The sequence below is a fragment of the Myotis lucifugus genome, unplaced genomic scaffold (genome assembly GCF_000147115.1).
Source record: "Myotis lucifugus unplaced genomic scaffold, Myoluc2.0 scaffold_501, whole genome shotgun sequence".
NCBI classification, from domain to species: Eukaryota; Metazoa; Chordata; class Mammalia; order Chiroptera; family Vespertilionidae; genus Myotis; species Myotis lucifugus.
In genome coordinates this window covers 98770-120941 of record NW_005871549.1, presented here as the reverse complement: position 1 = coordinate 120941, position 22172 = coordinate 98770, and the positions used below count along the sequence as shown (strand labels likewise).

General features: G+C 45.2%; 1 protein-coding gene and 1 non-coding gene across 2 annotated transcripts in view; both read left to right on the top strand.

The window, feature by feature from the left end:
- Positions 1-22172, top strand: part of MTOR (mechanistic target of rapamycin kinase) — a 109874-nt gene that overhangs the window by 62400 nt on the left and 25302 nt on the right. The window contains 9 exon segments of the mRNA XM_023744955.1: positions 4672-4747; positions 7736-7875; positions 14290-14339; positions 14342-14389; positions 16199-16314; positions 17511-17588; positions 17774-17881; positions 20992-21117; positions 21217-21348. Of these exon segments, the coding sequence (XP_023600723.1) occupies positions 4672-4747; positions 7736-7875; positions 14290-14339; positions 14342-14389; positions 16199-16314; positions 17511-17588; positions 17774-17881; positions 20992-21117; positions 21217-21348 (874 nt within the window).
- On the top strand, positions 3380-3486 carry LOC111823463. The gene has a single exon (XR_002826490.1). It is a non-coding gene; the product is annotated as a U6 spliceosomal RNA (small nuclear RNA).

Sequence of the window (22172 nt, the reverse complement as noted above, 5' to 3'; positions counted from 1 at the left end):
GTTTAAAAGGGGAATATTTCAAAGGACAGGCTTGTGTCACCCAAGTAGGGAGGAGACTGGGGACTTAGTAGCTAGGAACTACTGAGTTTCCATGGAGGCTAATTTATCCCACACATGGCTATCTGTGCTCTGTCTGCCAGCCTGGCAGCCTTGAACAAGCTGCCTCGGAAAAGCTCGCTGTGGCAGCATGGCTGACTATTGCACTGGGAGACTTTAAGGCGTGTCAGTACCTCCTGAAAGGAAATAAAAAACTAGGGGATGGGAGCTTAGGGGCTGCAGTGAGGACGTTAAGATGAAGGTGCAGTAGGACTCCTTTCTCTTGAATGGCCAATTAGAGAGAGAGTTAGCTAATCAAAACATCCCATCCAGTGCTTTTATTCATTCATTTTACAATTATTTACTGGGTGCCTACTGATGCCCAGAGTGGAAAACTAAGACAGTGTCCCTCCCATTGCAGAGCTTACAGTACACTCTTCATTATTATTTAAGAGCCTTTCAAATGGTACAGTTTTTTAAGGGAAAGGATAACATCCAATAGCCTGTGACCTACTGGGCCACAGTTTCTTCATATTAAAAAGGGAATATAAATAATAGTGTCTACTTCATGGGGTTGCGATAGCACATGGAAGCATTTAGCACAGTGAGCTCTCAATAAATTTAGGTATCTTTCTGTTGTCATTATAATACATTGCCAAAGTCGTGGAGGAAGGGAAAAAGCTAAAGTCCCAAACAAGACGACAGACTCTTGAGCAACAAGAGTTTTGTTCTCTTACCTTTCCAGAACCTCCACGTCTGTGTTTGCATTCAACAGCAGCCTGTGGACGCATGGGAGACCCCAGGGAAGAAAAGGATAGAGAAGCGTAGCTTAGGGACAAAGTCCTATGGGAAAGTAAGTAAAAACAGGAAGGAGGAAAGATTAAACGGTGATAACCGCTGGCTCACTTAAAAATCCCTCTTTGAACAGTCAAAAGTGGGTGTACAGTCTTCTTCTTTCCTTCAGGTCTTCAAATGAGGGACCAAGAACTTAATATTTGGCCGAAACCGGTTTGGCTCAGTGGATAGAGCGTTGGCCTGCGGACTGAAGGGTCCCGGGTTCGATTCCGGTCAAGGGCATGTACCTGGGTTGCGGGCACATCCCCAGTAGGAGATGTGCAGGAGGCAGCTGGTCGATGTTTCTCTCTCATCGATGTTTCTAACTCTCTATCTCTCTCCCTTCCTCTCTGTAAAAAATCAATAAAATATATTTAAAAAAAAATATTTGAAAGGGACTCAGACTGATCCCTCTCATTTTTCATGGGTGTGTTTTAGTCCATTTAGTCAGGGTTGTAATTCCTCAGTGATTGCTGCTGAAGGCCAAGTCAGGAGTCCCTCCAAGGAGCCCCTCGAAGGAGCCCAGCCCCTCCTTTTCTTTCCCCAGGGCTGCCTGCATCCTCGCCTGCCTCCACACATTCAAGTGAGGAGTGTTATGCAGATGACTTACTGGCCTTTCTCTTCAAGAAGTGGGGCCATATGAGAAGTTTTCTTTTTTAATTTGCAAAGTTGTGGTGCCGGTATATCCAAGCCATAGCAACAGTGAAGTAAAATTTGTATTTCTCCTCTGAGGCCTCCAGTCACTACGCCCCAATTTTGATCAGTTTTTGTAAAATTATTTTTAATGTGGATTGAGTGGGAGAGTGGCACGAGAAGAGACTTTCCCTTGTTTTTGGTTTTGTGTTGCTTTATCCCTAGTGAGGCAAACTTTGGTAATACTTTTAATTTTTTCTTGAAAATAGAATATGTTCCAGAACACAAGATTAGCAGATAGTTGTTAGAACACCTAGATTTTGATGTTTCATCCTTAGAATTAACACCTTTCATTCAAGCAAAGAATATTTTATCTTCCTCATCAAAATAGTTTATATTCCTACCAGGCCCATCCCAATAGTCCACATTAGGACTATAAATAATATATAAAATAGGTAGTTATTTATGTTTATATATGATATGTTACATATTTGATTATAGTATAATAGATAACTGGCTTTCTTTTTTTCCTGCCTTCTAATGCTTCCAAAATCTTTACTTGGTTCAAGGAACTAGATAACCACAAATCTATATCCAGTAATATTAATTATCTTTAAAGTTCACCCAGCCCCATGTGAGTGAGCAACAACATTGAGAACCTGACTTTGGGGCCAGAAGGAATGGGAAAGTGCTTCACAATAAAAGTGCGGTGGGGTTAGTCCCTTTGGATTTGGCTTTTCATTCTCAGCTTAGAAAGCCTCTATGAATTCTACAGCAAAAAACTTATAGAGAATGTTCTGGCTCACTGCTTTGCTTGGGTCTGAGCACTCAGGGGTCTGCCCAGTAGATCCCACACGGGGCTGCCTATCTACTCCTGTAAGTAAAAGAGAGGGACCACGGTACTGTGACCTTCACCTCTGGTTACAGAGCCTGGTGCCTAGAGCTTGGACTATTTGACTAGTCCTCTACAGGATGAGTTTGGAACATGATGATCTGCTAGTGCTGGCTCCAGCCTCAACCTAAGATATATGTTTTTTCTGTAAAAAGCATAAAACTGTTTCTAACAACTTCTATTCTTGGACAAAAACAGATGAAGGAAAAAGCATTTATAAGGGCCTGCTTAGCAATTTCATACCCATTATTCCATTTAATTCCCTGAACCCTGTGAAGGAGGTAGTATTAGCCCCACTTTATTTTATTTATTTTTAGAGAGAGAAACTTTTATGTGAGAGAAAGAGAAACATCAATCAAGCATCAATCCACTGCCTCCTACACGCCCCCAACTAGAGATTGAGCCCACAACCTGGGCATATGTCCTGACCAGGAATTGAACCGGCAACTTTTTGGTGTATGAGATGACACCCAACCAACTGAGCTACATTGGCCAGGGCTTAGCCTCATTTTATAGATGAGAAATTTGAAACTCAAAATTAGTGACTTAGTTGTGGTCACCCAGCTTATAAGTAGCAGAATTGGACCTCCAGAAATGCAAATCCAAGTCTTTTGACTCCAAGTACAAAGCTGCCTCACCGCCAACCTCACCGTAATAAAGAAGAGGCACAATGTTGCTTTGGTCACAGGGGGACTGTCCCCAGGCTCTGTAGGCGTTGGGGAAATCACTGCCCGTGTGGGCCTTAGTCTCCTCAGGAGTAAAACAGGACTGCACATACCTTTCCCTTCATTCTCTTAGGGATGTGTGAGGTCAAGGCAGTGAGAGGTTGGAAAGATTGTTTGAAATGTGCTTCGTAGTATGAGACATTAGATTATTACTTTCACAAATGTTAACTGCTCCAGTTCATCATATTTCTGGGCGGTTCCCTCTTGGTTTTATTGGAAAAAATGTAATGGTACTCAATTTTTTAAAAATAATATTTATGTGCTCACTTTGGCAGCACATATACTAAAATTGGAACGATACAAAGAAGATTAGCATGGCCCCTGCTCAAGGATGACACGCAAATTCATGAAGCATTCATAAAAATAATAATAATAATAATATTTATACCAGTAATCTCTTGCCATATTACCACATTGAACCGAAAACCTGGAATTTCCCAAAACCACTTAAAAATGAATTCTAGTCAAATAGTTTGTACTCAGGGCAGTAAACTGGCTTCTTGCTTGTTAAACCAGTCTAGACTTCTAAGTTGGTCTGTCGCATTTTGCTCCCTACCTGTGAGCAGTTATAATCATGTTGTCCTTTGACTTGCTCAAGCCTGTGCCTTCCCTCCTAACCTCCTTCCATAACTCAAGCTTGGGTTTAGTGTTGTGTCGTCTGCTGTTCACCCTCTGACATAGGTCCCCACTGGAACAAGGTCTAAGTCCTGCGCTCTCCTGCTTTCAGGACCATTTGCAGCCTCTCTGTTGGACTGATTCCAACCACCAGGCCTTCCTGCATTACTGCTAGTTGCCCCAACACAGTTACAGTCCTCCAGTCCCTATTGCCACATGCTGCCCGCAGGTGACATCAGCAAAGAAGCGGGGTGTCAGGAAAAGGCGTCTCTCTGCCAGAGACCAGGCAGGTAACGCGGAATCTGGTTCCTTCGCAGCCTGCTGCAGAAGTAGGTGGTGGTCCTTGAAGAGGGACTGAGGGGGCACCTGAACTCAGAGGAGAGGAGATGTCAGGGGAGCAGGCAAGATGGCCGCACAGCCACAGTCCCCGGGATTTGCTGTCATTGACGTGGGTGACCCAGCCTCACTGTCATTTCTGTGTTGCCCACAGAGCCCAGTGACTTTTATTTATTTTGGTTATTCTTATTACTGAAGGCAACGGGGGAGAAGAAGTAAGAGTTAAAAGTTCAAAGGTACCTCATCTGGTTGTACTATACAACAGGGACAATTTTGGATTCAGAGTGGCTAGTTTTTAAAAGGCAGACATGGTGCTGCCTGACCTACAGTGTCTAAGAGGAAACCAATCTGTGCCAGCTGGAGGAAGGGCCGAGCAGGCAAGGCTTCCTGTCCACCAACTGTGCCCCCTCACAATGAGTATGCAATCAAGATAAAATCATTCAGGCTGAGCTTTCTGAGTGGTAATAGTAATTGATTCTCTCTCTGCATCTGCAAGACACTGTCCCCAACATGCTGGTGAGCCACCTGCCCACAAATGACCCCACGCCTCCCATGCTCTGACGTTTTGAGTATAACCACCTCGTCCTTTTGTTTTCCCAGCATTAATAATAAGCTACAGCAGCCAGAGGCCGCTGCCGGGGTGTTGGAATATGCCATGAAACACTTCGGAGAGCTGGTAAGTGCCTCATTCCTTTTAGAAAAGTAAGAGGTAGCAACCTGGCTAGGGATGCACTTGGCCACGACCTTGAGAAAGTTACTTTCCTTGTCGTTTTTCTTATTGGTAACAGTCTGATGTAACTTACCTATACCGGTATCTTAAGGGCGAAGGAGACAGTGGCTATATGGACTCTATTCAAAGTGAACACAGATCCTGAAGACAGAGTCCATAAACAGTAATAGCTGGGATTTATCAAACTCTCAGCATGCGCCTAGCCCTTTGCTCAGTGCTTTATCTACTTCATCTAATTCAGTCCTCACAACAGCTTCATGAGTAGGTACTGTTGTTATCCCATTTTACAGATGAGGAGACTATGGTCCCGACAGGATAACAACCTCGCCTGAGCTGAGAGAGGGAATCAAAGGCAGAACCAGTACTTGAACCTGGGCAGTCTGGCATCAGAGCCCAGGTGTTTAGGCCGGACCTGATTTCTCTTTGTGTCATCTGTGGCAGCTGGCATTGCCACTGGCCCACAGTTAACACTCAGTACATCAGAAAAAAACCATGGCCAATTCTCCAGAAAAAATATACTATAATTTATACCTGATATTGAGTGATTGTTCCATTTCATTATTGCTTACATAGCTTCTTCTCTTCTGCCATCTTTGCCCTACCAATATTAAAATCTTTCCATTACTCTCTGTGGTCCTGGGAGGGTGCTTTGGTAACTTCCTAACCATATATAAAGCATCGACTTAATCAACTTAGCATTGACTTCCTGGAAGGGCAGGGAGTTCTGGGTCCATATATTTGATAAGGAACCCTGCATTAGTAGTGTAGGTCACTTACTCTGGTTTGCTTTAATCAAGAGCCCAGTGTGTTAGAGTGAAGAAAAGTGTGACTACTTCCCAGGCTTTTGCTTCACATAAGGACTGAACCCATTAAGGGAATATTTTGCTGTCTTGAGCATAGATCTGTAACTAGACTAAGAAAGCATCTCTCCGGATGACAGAACAGAAAGGACTATGTCTCATTCATCCATGCCACCGTCCTTGTTTGCAGAGGGAAGAAAGTTGGCAGAGTGGGCACTTAGGCAGTCCACCCAGACAAAGATGTACTCTTCTTTGATAGCCTTAGAGCTCTAGACCACAGTGGGTGCCAGTTTGAAACCAGGATGCCACAGTCATCTGGTATTCAGGTGATCTCCAAACGGATGGTTTTTACCCCAGTGGCTAAGAATGCCCACCTTACATGAAAGTCCCTCTGTCTCCAGGTCCTAAAGGTGGCCATTAGCTTCAGGGTTACTTCTAAACCCATGGTTGGTTTTCTGTTATATGTAGGTAGCTGAATCATATTAAACTTGACAATGGTTTGCTTTTTCTTGGCAGAGCCTGCGCTTTCTCAGCACAATTTATGTAACAGCAATCTCATTAGAATTTTGTGTGATTCATTGCTTAGACCTTATAGTTTCTGCAATCTATTGCACTTCAAAATATCCTGCCCCCTATCTGACCTGCTCCATATGCCGCTCCCTCTAGTTGCTGCTTGTTCATCCTGTGTGTGCCACACATTAGTCATTAGCCCTCCTTTCTTTTCCATCCCGTATAGAAATGCAAACCGGGAAACTCTCCAGTGTTACTTCTTAATTTAAGAGTTTTTAATTTCACAGTCTTTGCAGTCACTCTTCCTCTGTGAGTTTTCTCTTTCATGTTGAGGCATATTCTAAACAGGCTTGGAAAATGAAGCTTCGGTAGTTTTACCTGCCACGGAGCCAGAGATGCCCATTTCGGGAACCCCACTATCTATGACACTGAAGAAAAGGCTGTGGTGGAAGCAGGATTAGTTCAGGAGCAGCAGAGGGGATTGGCTCTGCTGAAATAAACAAGGGGGGAAGTACAAGTTAACGACCTAAAATGGAAATGACCTCCTTACAGAGGTTCAACAAGAAAAGACCCTTTCAGCGAGCTTAGCAAAGTTGCTATGAGTGTATATGGTACTCAAATATCAGTTTTATTTACAAAGGAGAGAAGGGTAATAGGGGGAACTAATGTGGGCCCTGCATTATATCATATAAATTCCACTGCAGAATCGTATTGTTGTTAAAGAAATCCCTGGAGAGCCACTGCCCTGGTCTGGTGGAGAAATAGTCATTTACTAAGCTGGTGATGAAGCCCAGAAAACCAGCTGAGGTGGAGGGCAGATGGAGGGCAGACTGAGACATAAAACAGCCCCCTGACCATTTAGAGAGCCACAGTCTGCAGCTCCTCTTCTCACGTGGCTGACACTGCGTTTCAGCGTGGCATGCCATCTGCCCAGTGCTGGAATCCACCCTTTGGCCCTGACACTGGTGAAGCTGCCAAGCGCTGAGCAGGAAGGAACGTTGGATGGGGGACTTGAGGAGAAGGGGGAAAGGTTTTCCAAAGAATTTTAAGTGGTGGTATTATATTGTACTTAAATTATTTCCTGGAAATTTAAAAATGCATGAAGAGATGCAGAGAATCAAAAGCCTTTCAAAAGTGAGCTGTTTTCCTCCAGCAAATATGCGGATGTGGCCTGACTTTCTGGCCCCATTGAGCGAGCAGCTGCCATCCCTGCCAGGTGGCCGCCATCAGCACTCCAGCAGATCAGGCCTTGGCACCCTGCAGGAGCTCTGTTCGGGGCTTCCTGCTGTACCAGATGGTATCTCCTGTCCTCGTATCCCTGCACACTGGCATTCTGGTGGCCTCTGTATCTGGGCAGGAAATGATGGGGGAGGACATGACCTGACATCTGCTCTCAGATTATCCCAGGATCATTCATTCCATCGGTGTGCCAAGAACCAACATTCCTATCATCACCCAGCATACCTCAAACATTTGGAAGTTCTTTTCCATCAGGGCCAAGACATACTGTGATAGGTGAAGTGTCATCCATACAACACAGCGCCTTAGGAAAGAGTGTGTGGATTAAAACTGTGTCCCTCTTGTTCTCCATGCCTCACCATAGTCCTTCTTTTCCACTTGGCAGGAGATCCAGGCCACCTGGTATGAGAAACTGCACGAGTGGGAGGATGCCCTTGTAGCCTATGACAAGAAAATGGACACCAACAAGGATGACCCAGAGCTGATGCTGGGCCGCATGCGCTGCCTCGAGGCCTTGGGAGAATGGTGAGCTGCAGCAGGGTGATGGCCGAGTGGCTGCTAGAGAGTGGCTTTGAAAGGCCTCCCCCAAACAGAGTTCTCTAAGTTTGTTTCATTTGGTGTTTTCCCATGAGTATTTCTGTCTCTGTTCTGTCTCAGTGCTAAATAGAAAAAAGGTTCTTTAAAAAAAAACAACTTAGATTTTGTCATGCTCTGGGACAGAACAGGCTTGGGTTCTGCTCTGGATCTGCACCTGCTCCTTCCATCTGCCTCTCGACCTTGACTGACTGATGAAGACCGCCTAGATCAGTGGTTCTCAACCTTCTGGCCCTTTAAATACAGTTCCTCATGTTGTGACCCAACCATAAAATTATTTTCGTTGCTACTTCATAACTGTAATGTTGCTACTGTTATGAATCATAATGTAAATATCTGATATGCAGGATGGTCTTAGGAGACCCCTGTGAAAGGGTCGTTCGACCGCCAAAGGGGTTGCGACCCACAGGTTGAGAACCACTGGTCTAGATCTTATTTGTTAGCCCTTGCCAGTGAGTTTAGGAAAGAACAAATGACTGCCCTCTTCAGGTGCTTCAACTTTACTGAATGCTTGCTTATGTGCCCAGCCCTATGCCAGGCTCCAGGTGTAAAAAAGACAGAAAACAAGGCCTCCGTTGTGAGGTGGGTGAGACAAGCACATAACAGATAGTTACTAAAGCCTCAGCGAACAGTGACCACCGTATGAGCTCGTGACTTCACAAGACCGAAGGCTGATCCTGCAGTTCCTCCTGGAGGAAGGGCCAAGGTTGGAGGCAGGTAAAGGAGAGTGGGAGAGGGGAAAGGAGTCCTAGGTAGAAGCAACAGTGGTGCGTAGTTGAGAACACTTGCCTATGTCTTGGTTTGGGGAATTTATGGAGACAGTGAAGAAAAAATGGTTTCCATTCTTGTTTTCTAGCATCAAGTGCAGTTTTTTAAATAGTTAAAACAAGGTGCCACACTCCAGTCGTTAAATAGTTTAACTATAGCCCTAGCTGGCTTGGCTCAGTGGATAGAGCATCAGCCTGGGGACTGAAGGGTCCCAGGTTCAATTCCCGCCAAGGGCACATGCCTGGGTTGCGGGGGTTGATCCCCAGTAGGGGGTATGCAGGAGGCAGCCGATCAGTGATTCTCTCTCATTATTGATGTTTCTGTCTCTCTCTCCTTCTCCCTTTCTCTCTGAAATCAATATATTAAAAAAACAAAAACAAAAAAAATAAAATAAAATAAATAGTTTAACTATAGTTTTAAATAGTTAAAATGCCAGACCACCTTCCCATGAGTAGATTATCTGACTTTCTGTTGGACATAGAATGGTCCCCCATTCGTTCATTCAACCAGTAATTATTGAGCACTTATTCATTGCCAGTGTCTGTGCCAGGCCCCAAGGACACAGCCATGAATGAGACGGACACAACCCCTGCCTTTCCCAAGCTTTTGGAGGAGACAGCCAGGCTGTTGTAATGCAGCGTGAATACAGTTACACAGGGAAGCCCAGGGAACTGGGAAATAAGAATCCTAATCCAGGCTTGGAAGGTTCAAGAAAGCTTCCAGTTGGGAGTGATATCCTACTTGGACCTGTGCAGTAAGGAGGAGCAAGCAATGTAGATTCAAGATTCTGAAAGTTCAGTATGGCTGGAGGGTCAGGTGTGATGTGGAAAGAGGTAAAAGGTGAGCAGGAGAAGTAGAAAGGGACCGTAGCAAGTGCGGCTTATAGGCCAAGTTAGGCATTTGGACTTTAACCTAAGGGTTACTGGGCAGCCATCCAAATATTTGAAGAGCCATAATTGACAGTTTTATTTTATAAAAAGACCCTTTAGGGGCAAATTGGAGAGGATTGAAGGCATGCTAGAGGAGATAGCAAGACAAGTTCAGAGGCCATCAAGGGGAGAGATGATGGTGGCAAAGAGGGAAAGCTGAGGCAGTGGGGATGGAGAAGGGCTGGATCCAGAGATGTTTAGGAAGTGGCATTAGCAGGATTTGGAGAATTACTAGATGTCGAAGTGAAGGGGGTAAAGGCATTACAGTTTGAGCTTCCAGAATGAAGGTGAGGCTGAAACACCCAGCGCTCCTCAGAGGCCTGATTAACCCAAAGCATAAGGTTCCCCTGAACCGGACCTCCAAGGAGCTGTCTTGGGGAGATAGAATCCGCAGGCCTGTGCCCTTGCATTTGGATCTGCATGGGGAACCTCTGTCCCTGAAGGCTTCTATTTTTTTAATCTACAGCTTTGTATTCATTATTTTAAAGCATTATTTTTTGAAAAGGTAATATACACATAGCACAGAATTCAATAGTAAAAGAACAGTGATGGAACTGTGAAAACCAAGTCTCCCAGCCACTCAGACTTCCAGCACGGAGACCAGGTCCTCGTGTAGACTTCAGGGAGGACCCGTGCATGCAGGCATCTATGTTATGACAATGCAGTCAACACACCGTTTTGCACCTTGTCTTTTTCATTTAACAAGTCTAGACCACTGTTCCATATGAGTACCTACAGGTGCTTCCTCATCTTTTCAATGACGGCATCACTAAACCACAGTCTCTTTAATATAGGCAAATTTTGATTTGTTTAAAAACTTTATACCTCGGAGTTTAAAAAATATAATTGAAAAGTCAAAGTAAGACTTCTAAAAAGAATGATCTCTTGCTGCACATATTCTTTCTGTACCTAATCACAGATATTCTTTTGCTAAATGATTGCTATTTTTATTTCTTAATATAGAGTTATATTTCCCAAATAAAAGATGTTGTATATGAAAATTTAATGTCAATGAATTTAGCCTTAGGCATTGGATTATATATATATATATATATATATATATATATACACATACACATACACAAATAATAGTCTGTATATAGTTATTTGAAATTGGTTTGTCTGGTAGCCATTATTAGAGAGATTCAAGTGTTATCATTTATTTTCATAATTAGCATTCCATATTCATCATTTACCTCAATAAATTGAGGAAACATAATCATATCAAATCTGCTCCATCAGTTTGTGCAACTAAAGCTGGGGTGTGTTTTTTATGTCCAACAGGTATTTAAACTGCACTGTCCAATGTGGTGGCCACTAATTAAATTAGTAATCCAGTCACACTAGCCACATTTCAAATCCTCAGTAGCCACTGTGTCTAGTGGCTACCGCATTGAACAGGGCAGATATAGAACATGTCCCTCACCATAGAATTTTCTATTGGCTGGTACTGATCAAAAGTAAGAGAAACATATGTTAATAAGAATTAACTACATTATTTCAAAACCAATTTTCTTTAACTTTCAAATTGGTTATCATACAACTATATGTTATTAAGAGGAAGATAAAAAATGTAAATATTCTCAAAATTAAACTCTAATCAGTTCTTCAAATGATTTAGTATAAATGTCACAGCCTCACATCAAAGTCTTTTGTGTTGTGATCTCAGCCCACTTCTTCAGCCCATTCCTCAGTGACCTCTGCCCAGAATCAGTGCTCTGGCCAAACTATTTGCTCTTCTCCAAACCCCACAGAATTTTTCTCTGCATTTGTTCCTTCAGTTTCCTTTTCTTCTGCTCCTTTGCCTGTTTTTGAAATCCTCCCCATCTTTCAAGGTCTACCTGGACTGCCTCTTCCTCCTTTGAAATCTCTCCTGGTCCCTTCCCCTCCCACCTTTTCTAAGTTAAAGACAACTACTTTCCTTAGATGGGTTAAGTAGGGACAGCTTAGATATATGAGAAGAGATCTTAAATGCAATTGTGTCTAGTCCACCTATGTGACAGCTGGGAAACTGAGCATCTCAGAAGTTGGCACAGCCGGCCTGAGGTCTCCCAAGAGCCCTGTGATCCAGGTCTCCTGACACTGCAGTACTTAGTCCCATTTACCTCGGACGTCTTGGGTTCATTCCAGTTTTATAATCACCTATAAAGTATAAGTGGCAGTGATGCTGACCAAGGGGTTTAAGAATGCAGCAGACTAAAAGATTTTTAAAAGAGATGAAAGAAGCAGAATTCTTTTCCTGATTATATGTAGATTCCTTACATGGTTTATTCAGTTTATTTAGAGTAATTTCTAAATTGCTTTTGCTTTGTATATATATCCTGAACATGCCTGAAGCAGGCGTTCACTAGAGGCGGAATGATCCAGGGCTACCACTGACCTAAGACCCTACCCCTGTGCCCATACTCATCTGCCTCTCGGAAGCTAAACTACAGGAGTCAGCCTCCAGCCCCATAATGCACACAGCCACAGCTGCAGCCAAAGTGAGCCTAGATCAGTGGTCGGCAAACTCATTAGTCAACAGAGCCAAATATCAACAGTACAACGATTGACATTTCTTTTGAGCCAAATTTTTTAAACTTAAACTATATAGGTAGGTACATTGTTATTAACTTAATTAGGGTACTCCTAAGGCTTAGGAAGAGCCACACTCAAGGGGCCAAAGAGCCGCATGTGGCTTGCGAGCCGCAGTTTGCCAACCACGGGCTAGGTAAACCCCCTCGCCACACTGTTCCTTAGGTGGCCTCCGGATCCTTGAGAACAGGTCATTTGGGAGTCAGCCAACCGCTTGGTGTTCTAAGCTTTCTGCTGCTACACTGGGTAGGAAAGTCAAAGTCCTGGGGATGAAGCCTTTACCTATTCCTCCCTGGTGTGCAGTGAGAGGTGTCAGAAAGCAGATCCTAATGTTTGCCCCACACACAGTCTCACATTTTTTATTAATTTGATTTTGTTCTCTCCCCCGCCCCCACCCCCCACTGCCTTTGAGAGTTAGGACTCAGTATATTCTGCATTCTTTTTACTTTTATTCTTTTTTTCCTTTTGCATGCTTGCTCATAACAAATACTGTGGGAGAGAAACCCCACCTCCCACAGCTTTGAAGGCGGTGCCTGTGTCCACTGTCAGGGCCGCCTTTCCAGGATGCTGCTCCTGCACTGCTTCTGCCTGGTCTCTTGGAGTAATCATGCATAGTGTTTCACATTGAACTTGCTTTCTTCCTCTAAATCAGCAGTTCTCAACCTGTGGGTCGAGACCCCTTTGGGGGTCGAACGACCCTTTCACAGGGGTCGCCTAAGACCATCAGAAAACACATATATAATTACATATTGTTTTTGTGATTAATCACAATGCTTTAATTAAGTTCAATTTGTAACAATGAAAATACATCCTGCATATCAGATATTTACATTACGATTCATAACAGTAGCAAAATTACAGTTATGAAGTAGCAATGAAAATAATTTTATGGTTAGGGGGTCACCACAACATGAGGAACTGTATTAAAGGGTCGCGGCATTAGGAAGGTTGAGAACCACTGCTCTAAATGAAAAGCAAAGCTAAACCCTTAGACCCTCAGCCCAGAAAGGGGTAGTCTGACAAAAGACTAGAGGGATGCTGAATGGTTTGTGGCAACAAGCTTTGAATTCTGCTATCCCTGCTTCTTCCCTCAAGGCGCGTGCCTTTGTTCTCTCTCTCTCTCTCCCCTAAGCTCCAAGGGCCCTTCTTTTGCCTCTGTAATTTGTTTCCTGAGCCCACGCAGCCCAGCTGGCTCACTTTTTCTACCTCTTGGACTTTCTACATAAACTTTTGCTTTTATTTGGGGGGAAAATGAGTACCAGAGTCTGTTGAGCATCACTCCTAATCTCAATATCTCATAGTCTTTAGCCACACTCATGGTAATTGTGCAAACTTCTGAGAATAAGCAGCGTCTACATATGACCATTGAAGAGCCTTCTTCCTTCGGTGCAGATTGATTTCATTTGAGTTTCATTTCAGCCTGCAACCATGGGTATAATCCTTCGAAGAGCCAGTTCTCCCTATAGCTTTGAGCTAAAAATGAATGTCCAGATGTGTCTCTTCAGATTGCTTTCTCTCTAGGCCTGCCAAAGGGAATGAGCTAGAGTTTATTGGCATGCAGGAGAGGGTATTTAATATTTATGAAGGGGGCCAGATGTTCAGGACATTTCACATCGCATCAAGTTAGACATGGTCCCTATTTTGATAAACTCACTGTCAGATAAATTATGAGTACCAGGCCATAGGAACAACAAATTGCCAGTCACTTCTCTGTCATGTGACCCAGTTGAAAGTGCTTTTCATTTAAAGCAGTGGTTCTCAACCTTCCTAATGCCGCGACCCTTTAATACAGTTCCTCATGTTGTGATGACCCCCAACCATAAAATTTTCGTTGCTACTTCATAACTGTAATTTTGCTACTGTTATGAATCGTCATGTAAATATCTGATATGCAGGATGTGTTTTCATTGTTCGCGACCCACAAGTTGAGAACCGCTGATTTAAAGGCTCCTGGTTCAAGGCAGGTCCCTATCATTCACTTCCTCTGTGGCCCCCAGCTAACCCAAGAGGCAAAAGAGCGGCAAGTCATAGAGGTGATTTTGGTTAACCCAAACGTATAATTCTTTCCCTCCAGGGGGCAGCTCCACCAGCAGTGCTGTGAAAAGTGGACCCTGGTTAACGATGAGACCAAGCCAAGATGGCCCGGATGGCTGCTGCAGCTGCATGGGGTTTAGGTAAGGCTTCCCTCATAGGCACCCTAGTCAGTGTGGGGAGAGTGAGGCTGGGTGCTCACATCAGAAAAGAAAGCAAGGTACTGCGGCTGCAGGTAGGATGTCAGATCTGCAAAAGTGTCAACCAGTCTATGCGCCTGTCTTTTGCATCTGTCCCTACCGGATGATTTTGACTAACTTGTTAGACTTGGGTAAAAATGGCTTTGCACGGGGAAGCCAAGGAAAGCAGTGAGTAAGCATCGAAATTCAGATGACTTCATGAGGTGTATTTGGTTTTGTTTTGGGTTTGTCTTTTTGCTTTAAACAAGTTACTGGTTTATTTTCTCTCTGATTAAAGAAATCTCAAGGTAGGACTTCCCAGACTAGTATTCTGTCTCCATTGTCATTAGCCTTTTTCCATATTTCTGCTTTGCATGGGGCCTCTGTGTTCAGTCTACCTCATGATCCAGTACAGTTGCTGGATCTCCACCATCATGTCTTTAACCCAAGCAGGAACAAAGAGAGAAGAGAGCTGCCTGTCTCCTTTTATTTCTTAACTTTCCCAACACATATAAAAGTGAAGAAGATCATCTATTGAGCCCCCATATTCCTTTCACTGTCTCTAACAATTATAAACATTTTAGCAATTTTGTTTTCTCTCTTCTCCTCCTTGCTGCCTGCCTTACTCCCATTCTTCAAGTATTTGAAAGCAGAGGTTTCCTTTTAACCCCCACAGACTGTAGATTTCTGACATCAACCCCCAGTTGAGAGGGTGACCAGTGTCTGTTCCAGAGATGTTAATGAGAGGGGGAGGGTCCAGAGGATGTTGCAGGAGAAGAGCTTCACCCATCAAGCCCCGAGGAAGGTTACATAACCTTCCACCCACATTCTATCCCTCTTGAGTCACAGAGCTTATAGCCTTTCCTTTCATGAGCTCTGGGCTGGATCCAACACATTTTTCAAAAATAAATTACTTCCTGAGGAGTCATTGTTTGCTATTTTGCTTTTACCCAGAGGCATAGAGAATGGATGAGCTGCTGGGCAGGAGTGAAAGGCAGGAAAATGCCTTATGAAATTGGCAGCCCTGCAGTTTGCAGCTAATGAAGCTGATATCTTTTCTGCAGATGGTCTTAGAACCCCTGGCATTCGATACATGCTCACCCCACCAGGGGAAGCTATTCCAGCTGCATTCCTGGCTGCAACCATTTTCCCACTCAGCCACAACACAGGCTACTGTGCCATGACCTAGGCCATCTTTCTATTTATCTCCTCCCTTCCGAGGCAAAGGTACTGCCAGAGTGAGACGAGCAAACTATTTGTCTAATCCTGTCCCCTGTCTGGATAATGGCCATTTTCAGTTGTTAAGGGGAAATGTAATTTCCAGTGTACCATTGAACTGGGAGATGCTTCACTAGTGAGGAAGAAAGCCATTCCATCTCACCTGGAGAAACCTGAGCGAGTTCTCCAGGGTAATGAGGTACTGCATCAAACCCTCTTGTCATGCGGGCTTTGCACTCAGGCTGTTCCTCCCATCCTTCATGGAGCTCCCTGGGGCAGCGTGGAGTCCTGTGTTCAGAAGACAGATGTGGCTTTGTTTGTGGGAATGGGTTGCTCAACCTCACAGAGTGTGGAGGGTTCTCTGTAGGATTTTGATACATCAGGCTCAAGTTTGTCTTGTTTGAACCCCAAGCTAAGTGCAAGTAACAATGACAAGGTCTCTTTGAGATGCTGCCTTTAGCCCAGAAAGTTGGCCACCCTAATGCTTCTCTCCCTCTCCCCCCACCCCACCGTGTGTGTGTGTGTGTGTGTGTGTGTGTGTGTGTGTGTGTGTAGGTCAGTGGGACAGCATGGAGGAATACACCTGTATGATTCCTCGGGACACCCACGATGGGGCATTTTACAGAGCCGTGCTGGCGCTACATCAGGACCTCTTCTCCCTGGCACAACAGGTAAAAACCACGTGTGTACCCAGACCATCTAGCAAGAAAAAGGTACTTATGTGTGGCCTGTCAGTTCCTAGGCACATGGTGCCTGTGCAAACAGGCTGCTGCCCTTCAGCTCTGGAGTCCGGTTCAGTGAGCTCCTCGGAGAGCATCACTGTCAGAAGAAGCAGGCTGCCAGCACATTAGCCGGGGCCACTTTCCTTTAGAGAGGGACAAGTGTGTTCCAGAAGGGACCATTGCATCGCTTTCGGAGTTAGCTTCTTGGATGCAATGTCATCACTGCATCCTTCTTACCACTTGCCTTGGCGGTCCTTGCCACAGAGAGAAACTGTTTCATCAGCCATCCCCCCTGCGGCAGAAATCAGTGACAGGTGTCTTCTGGTTCTGTAGGTGTGTCGCACGTTGATGACCTTCCAGAAAAGCCAGTGCTTTATTTGAAAGCCCTGTGCTGACTTGCAGAATGACATAATGAAGCAATCACATCCACCCTGTCGGGCACCAGACTGTCCTGAATGAGGTGCTTGGGTAAATGACCTGAGCAGTTAAAGGATGGGGACATAGTAATTAACCTTAAACATTCAAACAAAGAAAAGCTCTGCATGATGGGTTTTTAACTGGAGAAACAGAGGAGGCTGCAATTGCAGTCCCATTGGCCGTCCCTGGGGCCTTGATTTAGTGACAAGAACTGAGACGTGGGCCATCCAGTCACTGGCCCAAAGCCCCGTTTGTACATTCTTCTCCCAATGTCAGAGGCACCCTCATGAGGACAGGTGCTTCTCAGCCAGAGATGACCCCACCCCAAGCCTCGTGTGTGTTTGCACACTCCAGTTTCACAAATGTGACCCACAAGGAAAAGTTGAAAGCAGGTAGATACCCAAATTGTCCTCTTGATATGCAAGAGCACAGTGATTCTAAGCACACATTTCCCCTCCCTCATTACCCAAGATTTGGGGTGTTACCATAGATGTTAAGCTTTTGGTTGCCATACATTTCTGTCTTTTCCAAGACACCAGTACTCTTCCCTTGCCGTTCAGCTCTAGGAAGAGGTTTCTTCCCTTCTTTGGTGAATTTTTATCTTTATCATTGGAATTAAAGTGAGACAGGTAACTTCTGAAGCTCGTTGAAAAGCCTGAAAATAACAGCACTACCCTCAGCTCCCAAGTCCAGCGCTCAACTCCAGGGGCTCCCTGTTTCTCTCCTAGTGCATCGACAAAGCCAGGGACCTGCTGGATGCCGAGTTAACTGCTATGGCGGGAGAGAGCTACAGTCGGGCATACGGGGTGAGTATCGTTTTAGGGGCCCATTCAGCTCTTTTTTTCAGAGTGGGCTACTGAGGACTCACGGGCTGCTGAGCACATGCCTGCGTGTTCTCAGCAGACACCCTGCACCAGGAGTGACTGAAATGAAGCCTGGCTTTCGGATGGCTCATGTGACACTAAGTTGGAATGTGGTTTGCTTTCGTCAGGCCATGGTTTCTTGCCACATGCTGTCCGAGCTGGAGGAGGTTATCCAGTACAAGCTTGTCCCCGAGCGACGCGAGATCATCCGCCAGATCTGGTGGGAGCGGCTGCAGGTGAGCCTGGTAGAAAGCCCTCGGTGGCCAGCCCGCCCTCCTCACAGGCTTGTTTGCTTCGAAGCAAGCCACTCAAAGGCTTTTCACCTGAGCCTTTAGCTATGAGGACTACTGCTTTCTAGCCTCCTTTTATTCTTCTCTGGGAATAGAAGAAAATGTCTTTTTTTATTAAATATATTTTTTTATTGATTTCAGAGAGAAAGAGGGAGACAGAATGAGAGAGAAACATCAATGAAGAGAGAGAATCATTGATCAGCTGCCTCCTGCATGCCCCACATTGGGGATCGAGCCTGCAACCCGGGCATATGCCCTGACCAGGAATTGATCCATGACCTCCAAGGTTCATAGGTCGATGCTCAACCTCTGAGCCATGCCAGCCGGTGAAGAAAATGTCTTTAGTAAGTGGCACTTAAGGCCAGCCAGTTGAGAATCTTCACCTCAAAATCAGTGGCTCTCAGTTTTAGCTGCAAATAGAGTGAGCTGGGGAGTTTTTAGGAATTCAGATACCCAGGCCACTTTCCAGACCAAATAAATCCAAACTTCCGGGGAGAGACCCAGGAGCAGCATCTCTTTAGCCTGATTCCAGTGGATGGCCAGCACTGAGCACCACAGCTCTAAACCCAGCCGCTGGTCACCTGCATCCAGCTCTTCCCATGGTGTTGCCTGATGTTCTCATTGACCAGTGCCACCATGTACAGTTCCTCGGGTCATGGTCATCCCATGATCTCTATTCAGACTTTTTCACAGAAGTGTCCAGTCCTAGAGAAGCTTTTCCATGTCTTCCATCAGAGTTTTCATCGTACATTTCTGACCATTTTATGTGGAGCTGTGGATTCCAGGTCTGGGATTCAGCAGTCTTAGGTGTTCTTGGAAAGGGCAGTTCTCCCATGCCTTGAGCAGGTAGGAGGGGAAGTTCATCGGCAAAGACAGCCTTTGCCACTTCAGAAGCCACTTGTCCCCCTGCTTGTCATATTCAGCCTCCTCCGTTTTAAACTGTTTCCTCTTGGCCCAGTCCACACCTAAATTCTGTCTTCAGAATTTGGTCAATCCAGGTTGCGCTTCCAGGCTTTCAGTAGGCTGTGACAAAGCCTTTTGACTCCAGGCTGCATTCCTGCCTAAGCAGCTCAGGGCACATTCCACTGGAGAGGAAAGAGTAGCGGGCAGAGGATCGTCTGTGAATATAGTAGTCGTTTATGCTCTGAAGTGAGCACATGTAGTTCCTTCACATGTTTTATTAGCAATTATGAAATGCCCAGTGAATGTTTTGATGGAAAATTGTCTGTTGGACACCAGAAAAGAGCAAGCATTGCCCACTTGACTGGTACACACCCTGGTTTCTTAAGTGCCTGTAATGGGGCAAAGAGTTTCCAAACCAGAGATCTGGTGAGAGTGCCAGGCTAACAGTGGGACTTTATCCAGTGGGAGATTTGGAAGGGGAGTGGACTAAATGAGTCTTGGGGAGGGGAGACCCAGGTCTGACTTTACTGTGTCCAAGATACCGTCATCATCTTAAGACTTCACCAATCCCATCTCAGGACAGCAGGATGTTTCTTGGCTGACCAGGCCAAATTATTTCAACATCTGGGAGAAACTAGCAGATGGTGAGAAGTCTCCAAAACACTCAGTATACATTTTCCTGTTTTTCTAACTTTCCAAATCACTTGTTACACTTAATGGGATAGAAAGATAATGGTCCAAGGCCTGAAAATAAAGCTTTAAGTCTGTGGTAGAAATTTGGCTCTTGTGGATGGCTTGCTGTCAAAACACTCAGCCAACTGCCTAGGCTGGAAAACTGCCATGTTGTGCACAAGTCATCTACGTTGAAATCCCCAGCCAGCATCTCCCTTGGGGCAGTGCGAGAGGTCAACCCTAGTGGCATTGGGTCTCTTCTTGCCTTGGGTTCTTTATTGGGGCTCAGCCTGTGTCCTGTTTGTCACGTTGAAAAGCCTGCCATCATTGCTCCCAGACTTCTAGACCTATTTCCTTGGAGAACAGCTCATTTGGCTTCATGGAATTCACCGATGAAGCGGTAGATCTCAAAAACCATCTCCTCATCTCCCCTAATGGTTGTCTGACTACTTATCAGTGAAGGTGGAAAAGGAGAAGTCACTTTGCTCTCAAAGTCTTTGGATATAAGATTAGCTTAGCTCCTTTGATAACAATTAAGACACTTTTTTATTAATGAAAAAAATGCATACATGTGAATGAATGAGGCACTTCCCCTTATATGTGTAGTTTTCAGTCTGAGACGAACAAAAATGAAGAGGAAAGACTTTCGCCGGGCCAGCGTGGCCCAGTGGTTGAGCGTCGCCTTATGAACCAGGAGGTCACGGTTCGATTCCTGGTCAGGGCACATGCCCATGTTGCGGGCTCAGTCCCCAGTGTTGGGCATGCAGGAGGCAGCCTATCGATGTTCTCTCTCGTCATTGATGTTTCTATCTCTCCCTCTCCCTCCCACTCTCTGAAATTAATAAAAACATGGCGGGGGCTGGGGGGGGAGGAAAGACTCTAAGCATAAGCAAGGACGAAAGTCTTAGTGCTGGTTTAGGCTCTAATAACCAGAAAAATAAGTGCTACCAACTTGCAAACAACACCGTGTGAAATTTTAATTTATTTTACACTTTCCTTTTTATACTTAGTTTTTTTGGACTTTGAAATGATACGTTTTAATTTCTTTGTCAGTGATAGTCATCTTCACTAGAGAGACTAAAGCAAAGAAAAAAGTTAAAAATGTATTTATAATTCAGAAAAGAAACTTAAATAATTTAATTCCTTTAACTTTCACTGTAGCCCTATGAAGTCGGTATTGTTTATATCCCATTTTACAGATAAGTCACAGGAAGTTCAGTAACCTGTCCAAAGTCACACAGATACTAAGTGACAGAGTCAGGATTCACGTCCCAGAGTCCCTGTTCTCTGCTTCTCGAGTTTTGAGGAGTCCCAGAGAGGGGTTTCAATCACACACAGTACCTGTCACTTGAGAAAGTTCAGATTATAAAAATGAATCTCTTTTCTGTTTCAGGGTGGATCTCCCTGTTGTTTTGGCGGGGCAGGGGCGGGGGGGTGGTTTAAGTGAGGACATATGCAATCCTCACTTCTGAATGTTCCAGGGCTGCCAGCGTATTGTGGAGGACTGGCAGAAAATCCTGATGGTGCGGTCCCTTGTGGTCAACCCTCATGAGGACATGAGGACCTGGCTCAAGTATGCAAGTCTGTGTGGCAAGAGTGGCAGGCTGGTGAGTAACCCCGCCACCCTGGGATGGGGGAGGACGCTGAGGAAGGAATGGCACGCTTGGTCCGGTCCTGTTTATACCCTGACCTCTCTTGTTTTGAAGGCTCTTGCTCATAAAACCTTGGTGTTGCTCCTGGGAGTTGATCCGTCTCGGCAGCTTGACCATCCTCTGCCAACAGTTCACCCTCAGGTGACCTACGCCTACATGAAAAACATGTGGAAGAGTGCTCGCAAGGTCTGTATCTGGATCCCTCAACAGCAGGCCATGTTCTCCAGAAGGCTCACTGGCTCAGCCTCACTGCCTCCTCAAGGCCCCAAAGATAACGGCGTCCACACCATCGTGTCAGGGACTTTGCTCCTCTTAGGCAGCTATTTGGCCTGATTTCAAAAAGGAAATCATATTCAGGGAGATACATATATACCATTGACCAAACCAGTGATTTTAATCACAGTTATGTTAGCAAGCAGAATGTGCTGGAACGTAGAAAAAGCGCACTTTCTATCCCTCAGAGAAGATGGGCTGTTCAGTACCTAGACGAGCAGCATGTTTGTGAGACACTGATGAACTTCCACAAGACCAGTTTGGTGTTTCAGACTGCTTGTCTCCTTTCCTGTCAGCAGTTGGGGATTCAAAAGCAACAGCACCCAGAGTGCGATGCTGAAGCCGGTGGGGACAGGAAAGTCATCCTGCAGCCAGTGCAGGATTCCTCCTGCCTTACGTACAGACAGGTCCTTGGGAGACGGATGTGCCTCCTGGGGGGCTGGGGGGGGGGGGGGTTGTAGTTTCTATTAAGCAAGCTTCCTGCATGGTGATGATGATGAACAGAAAGTAGGCCCTGGAGGCAAAATGAGTACCTGCTGTGGCTCCTCAGCCTCCTCCTGTGGAACAGGCGGGGCCCCCACAGTGGGGCCTGCGGTGAGAAAGGAATGTGGAGCAGCCACCAGAGCCATGGCTGCCAGAGAGCTGGTAAAACCGCAGTCGTGCCTGCCCACGGCGTACTTGGGAGATCCTTGGACTGGGTCTAGAAATTGACTTCTTTTGTGGGTTGTTGACCCTAT